This window comes from Molossus molossus, unplaced genomic scaffold (assembly GCF_014108415.1).
Source record: "Molossus molossus isolate mMolMol1 unplaced genomic scaffold, mMolMol1.p scaffold_m16_p_1, whole genome shotgun sequence".
Classification (NCBI taxonomy): domain Eukaryota; kingdom Metazoa; phylum Chordata; class Mammalia; order Chiroptera; family Molossidae; genus Molossus; species Molossus molossus.
The window spans coordinates 35,897,966-35,903,965 of record NW_023425344.1 but is presented as its reverse complement, the minus strand read 5'-3'; the positions used below and the strand labels follow the sequence as shown (position 1 = coordinate 35,903,965).

The 6,000-nt window shown below is 38.1% G+C and overlaps 1 protein-coding gene across 1 annotated transcript in view; it reads right to left on the bottom strand.

The window, feature by feature from the left end:
• Nucleotides 1-532: 532 nt before the first annotated feature.
• Nucleotides 533-6,000, bottom strand: part of CWH43 (cell wall biogenesis 43 C-terminal homolog) — a 47,290-nt gene continuing 41,822 nt past the window's right edge. Inside the window, exons 14-16 of the mRNA XM_036271829.1 lie at nucleotides 5,170-5,231; nucleotides 3,956-4,111; nucleotides 533-633 (exon numbers count right to left, since the gene is read on the bottom strand). Coding sequence (XP_036127722.1) covers nucleotides 555-633; nucleotides 3,956-4,111; nucleotides 5,170-5,231 — 297 coding nt within the window. The 3' untranslated portion in view covers nucleotides 533-554. The remainder of the gene's footprint in view (nucleotides 634-3,955; nucleotides 4,112-5,169; nucleotides 5,232-6,000) is intronic.

Here is a 6,000-nt window from a genome sequence, read left to right as displayed (position 1 = left end):
TGATTTTTTTGTAAGTAGTTCTTCCAGCTCATCAATAAATCAATTCCTTATTTTAAAGCATTACAAAGGTAAGACATTGTAATGATTTTCTCTCTAGCAGTAAAACTTTCATATATTATTCCATGTTCTATTTTTTATCAAAAATTTAAAAAAACAATTTAAAGAAATGCTTTTATTAAGCAATATATTTTATAAATTGACAGAATTTCCTACTGCATAGGGACCATACATTTTCAAAATTGAGGTTTTGTGTGTGTAGTTTCCCACTTTCATCCATCTTGTTTCTTTCTTATACACTTTTGTTTTCCTCAGACTTGCTCAGTTAGTGAGTTTCTTAAAATATGCTTTTATTTATTGTTTTAGAGAGGAAGGGTGAGAGAGATAGAAACATCACCATCCATCAGCTGCCTCCTGCACACCCCCTCCTGGGGATGGAGCCCACAGCCCCGGGCATGTGCCCTGACCGGGAATTGAACTGGGACCTCTCAGTCCACGGGACAACGCTCAATCCACTGAGCCACACAGGCCGGACATAAAATCTTATTTTAAATAGTTCATAAAAAGTATTTTGGTGTACTCATATGAAAATGATGGTTGTTTTCATAATTGTGTCCTTCTTTGTAAGATCCAAATCTATAAAAAAAGAAATGTAATTGACATGTAAAAACCATTCAGAAAGTATCTTCTTACGTAAAATTTCAACCATAACCTATTGTGGTTTTACTTATCTATCATAAAACCAGGAGAGATGTGATCAGTTTATTTCACAGCAAATGAAGAAATAAAAAGGATTCATGCATCTGGGAATGACAGACTAGCATATGAACCATCCAAGTCCTCTTTCCATGGTTATGGGTCACTCCAAAAGCGCAGCTGTTGAAGAATTGATGGCTGATAACACTGATGAAATAAATCTGGATTTTTCTTTCTAGTCCTCAGCTTAAATAATATCCATTTTATAGGTGAAGGGATCATGAAATCCGAAATGTTGCTCATGTCACAATAACGCATGTATAAAATCTGTTCTGGCACAATTGCAACTTCTGTCTCCCACTAGTGCTCACGTGCTGCAGCTTAACTGTTTGCTGATGAAAAGGAGTTAATTACATAGCTCCAGCTGCTATGATGAAATACCAAAGGCACTGGAAAGGAAACTAAGACCTGAGAAAATGAAGCCCTTGACTTGCTTTTCTTCATCAGCAAATAACCTCCACAATGTAGGAGATGGAATATCTGTTTACTTTGTCATCTCAAAACAATAATGATAGGAATATTAAAAATTTACCCAACCTTCGACCCTGCTGTTCCATGTCTAGAATTGAGTCTAAGGATATGCCCAGCCATGGCCAGTGTTGCTTAGGGGTTAGAGCATCAGCCCATGCACACCAAAGAGTCACAGGTTTGATCCCCAGTCAAGGGCACGTACCTGGGTTGCAGGTCTATCCCCAGCCCCATTTGGGATGTGTGCAGGAGGCAACTAATCAATGTATCTCTCTCACATCAATCTCTCTCTCTCTAAAAAATCAATGGAAAAAATATCTCCGGTGAAAAATTAAGAAAATAAATAAATAAATAGGATATGCCCAAAGATATAAGAAGTCCCTAGAAGACTTTTTATATTAATGAAAAAATAATTGTGCAAAAACAACTAAATGAGTTAGCTAAAGTTTGATACATCCATACAATAGAATATTATTCAATCATTAAAAATATTTTCAGAGGGTACTTTATTATGGAAGGAAGTTCATAGTATATTGGTTAGATGGAAAAAAATCAGGTTAATAAATAGAATGAATACACATATATACACACACACATATATATGTTTCATACATTTACAAAGTTGGAATAATTGTGTGATATATAGATATATAAGCATATAAATAGCAAACATATATCCAAAAAGTTTACCAGTGACAACCTTTGAATTTTTTTTTTTTATCCTCACCCGAGGACATTTTTCCATTTTTGTTCACATAGAGTGGGAGGGAGAGAGAGGAAGAGAGAGAGAAACAGCGACGTGAGAGGGACACATCGAGTGGCTGCCTCCTGCACGACCCCATCTGGGGCCGGGGACAAACTGCAACCGAAGTATATGCCCTCAGTGGGAACCAAACCCGGGTCTCTCTGGACCGCGGCTGATGCTCTAACCACTGAGTAGAACCAGCCAGGGCCAACCTTTGAATTTTTTATATCCCCACCAGAACATAAGCTCTGTAGGACAAAAACTTGGTCTTATTCACCACTCTGTCCGCAGTATCTCGCACAGGGCCCAGCAGGTGCTGGCATTGTGGTACTCTATGAATATTCTGTTGAATTAAAGAATGGGATTTTTGGTTAACTCAGTATTCTTTTACTATTTCTATTTTACAAGTTTCATATGTATATATTTTTCTAAGAAATTGTTTAATTAAGGCAGCCCTTCTATTTATGCTTCTGTTAAACTGATTGGGATCTAGCTCCCTTTAAGTTGGTTTAGATCAATCTACAGTTGTGACTAGCCAAAAATATTTTATTTGGTATGAAGAAAATGGAAATATCTTTTTCTTCCCAGATCTTCTAACTTCCGGTTTAGAAGTCATCTCAATTAGCAAAGAGAGAGAACCTTTCTATGCATTTTGCTTCTAGTGTTAATACAACAAATATTACTGTTGCTATTGCAGCAACTGGCTATTGGGCATTCACCATGAACTGTTCTGAAAACACTGTGTGTCCTTCAAACCTCAAATAACTTTAGAGGTAGGCACTGCTGTTTCCCCCATTTTACAGATGAGAGAGACTTGAGGCTTGGAGAGATTAAACGACTTGCCCACAGTTACACAGTTGTTCAATGGCATCTTGACCCCAGAGCCCACTCTTCACAACCACAGTACACTTACAAAGGGAGATATCAAGGACAATAATGGAAGCAAATCAAGGCTCACTTAAAGCTCTCTTTACATGCATTGCCTACACTTTGGTCCAGTTTTTTTCTTGTTATAAGGAGAGGCAAGGAAGAAAAGAAACATGAGTAAGTGTTCTTTTTCCACCTCCCAAACAAAACGAGACCTGAGAATTTTCTATAGCTATTAGTTGGTAAAAGTAGTAGAATGTCAAATACTAATAATGTACATGATGTGTTCTGGGTTTGTTTTACCCAGATGTTTCTTTTCATTATCCAGTCGTGGGAGGAGGAAAGAACACATACTGCAAATCACATCTTTTGCTGCAAATAGATTTCTCAAATAACCTCTGTTTAAAACTAACAAAACTCAATATATTTCACATGGCAGGATATCTGCAATGGAAATGGATGATCCATTCTCCACAGTCTGAATCCTAGCTGCACAGTAGAATAACCTGGAAAGATGTTTTCAAATCCAAAGCCCAGACCACCAAGCGGTCCTGAAGAACTGGAGGCATCAGGCAGTGGCAGTTTTCAAAAGCTCCCCAGGAGCTAACATGCAGCCAGCACTGCGAATCACAGCCACCCAACGCATAACAGGCTTCCTTTGTACTTCTTAGCTCTGTCGCTGACTAGCCATGTAGCCCTAGTGAAGTTATGTCCTGTTCCTCTGCCTGAGCTCTCTTACCTGTAAAATGGGAATAACAAAAGTACCAACCCAATGGGGCTTAATCAAGATAACACACAAAGTACTTAGATCAGGGTCTGGGATATAGGAACACTCCAGCGTCAGCTCTGGTTATGGTGTTAATGGTGGTGACAGTGATTATGATGCCCATGTGATCTTTTTTACCTGAGGTTTGGACTACAACGCATTGCTCTATACCAGAAGGCAGGGACCATAACTTCAACCCCAAACAAAAGTGTATCATCTTTACCATTAGCTTCCTTACCTGAACAAGCCTCTAGAACCAAATGTCATCTGTAGCTCGTTGAGGGGTAATATTTAGGTCCCTAGAGGGGATGCTGTGTCTCATCAGTGTAGTCCGCAGTATGAAGGAGCCCACTCACCTGGGATTGAAATGAATTTTCTCGGGAACTTCCCTGTGGTCTGTGACCACTTTCTGGTTGTCTCTGTAATTAATGGGGTCATCAGGGATCCTGAACTTGGCCATCTGAATTTCCGAGTCACTCAGTTCAGCATGGGAGATTCTTGCATAACCCAATCTGTGGCAGGAATGGAAATGGTTTGTAAAGATTTTATTGACATTCAGAAATCTGATAAGATCTAGTAGATGACCCCTTGATTATTAAGCCAATTTCCTATTTCTAACACTACCTGTGTGTCACTGGAATTATCTTGATTTGTTACCCTAAACATTTATCAACATATTACATTTATGATATAAGTGAATAAAGAACATGCATATAGATTTAATTAACTAAACATATTTGGCAATCTTACTCTACTTTTTTAAAAAAAATTTTCTTTATTGATTTTAGAGAGAAAGGGAGGGAGAAGGAGAGAGAGAGAGAAACATCAATGAGCAAGAACATCGATCAGCCGCCTCCTGCATGCCCCCCACTGGGGATTTGGCCCACAACCTGGGCATGTGCCCTGACTGGGAATCAAACCAGTGACCTCTTGGTGCATGGGTCGACGCTCAACCTCTCATCTATACCAGCCAGGCTTTATTCTACATTTTTACACTAATGAGCATTCTGTCTATACAAATTGCCTCTCACACAATGTATATATAAAATATTTATATATAAAATATGTATTTGGTATGTGTATAAAATATTCATTTTTTGACATGGGATGACATATTTTTTAAAGATATAATTTACCTAGAGACCTGACCACAGTATAGCAGTGGCTCTAACAAGTTAGTTAACTCACCCAAGATTACATGATTAGAAATTGGCAAAGCTGGAATTCAAGCCCAGGGCTTGCTTATTCCAGGGTCCATGCTGTCTCCACCATTCCATATAGCAAAAATGGTGCCCTTCCTAACATGTGTTGACAATTACATACTTACGCTTAATTGCTTACATAGCATCCTCTTTGTATAGTTAAGCGTGATTTGTTTAGCCAGGTATTCCTTCTTAAATCATTAGGCTGTGACTTGAAAAAAAATGTTAAACTGCACAACTAACCAAATCATTGTTTATAAAAAGTAACACAATTAACTGTTTCCATAAAGTTTTTCTCTCCAGGATAGACTCAAAATATCACAGTAATAATAGACTTTAAAAAAAAAAAATCGAACACCTATGCTCACCTGATCAGCCCTCGATACATAATGTATTCACACCATCTGTCTTGATCTGTGCTGTCAATATCCTAACAGAGAAGAGAATGTTTAAAGCAGTCAAACAGTGCTCTCTTCTGAACTGCCAACAAAATGTGTGAGCTATAGTCATAAATATGCCTTTGTGCATGCTATTTTCTCTGCCTGGATCCTACCGATCCTTTAAGGTCCAAATTATGTATTCGTTCATTCCAGATATTTCTGGAGCACCTACTATATGCCCATCTAGCTCCTATACTAGATGCTAGGAGTACAAAGATGAACACGGTCTAGAAAGGGACTCAGGCAGGGAAATCAAGGATTATAATACAGTTTCTGGCTCCCTGCAGTTTTCCAAGTCTCTCATCCCAAGCAGAATTTGCAATCTCCCTCGGTCATCCTGTGTATGCACATCAGCTATACTGTTCTGTCCGGTTATTTGTTTCTCTGTCTCCGCCCTCCCCTTCCTGAGCAGAGGAACTCTTAATCACTTTGGCTCGCTGGTACTCAGCAAGAAACCTGGCATTTGGCAGGCACTCAATCTGTGTTTGTTAAATTGAATCACTGGAAATAAACACATTTTGGGAGTAATCATGAGTCTTTTGGATGTTGAAAGCTTGAGACCAGGGTTATTTTTCATCAGAGAAGCAGAACATGCACTTTTTTTTTTTCTATAGTGTGTCAGGAAAACTCTAAATATGAAGCTTTTATACGGAAGAAATGTCCATTTTCTTCTTTTTAAAAATCCTATAAATTAAAAAAAACCTGAATTTTGATCATTTCTCAATTTTCCTATTAAAATTTAATTAAAACATATTTTTA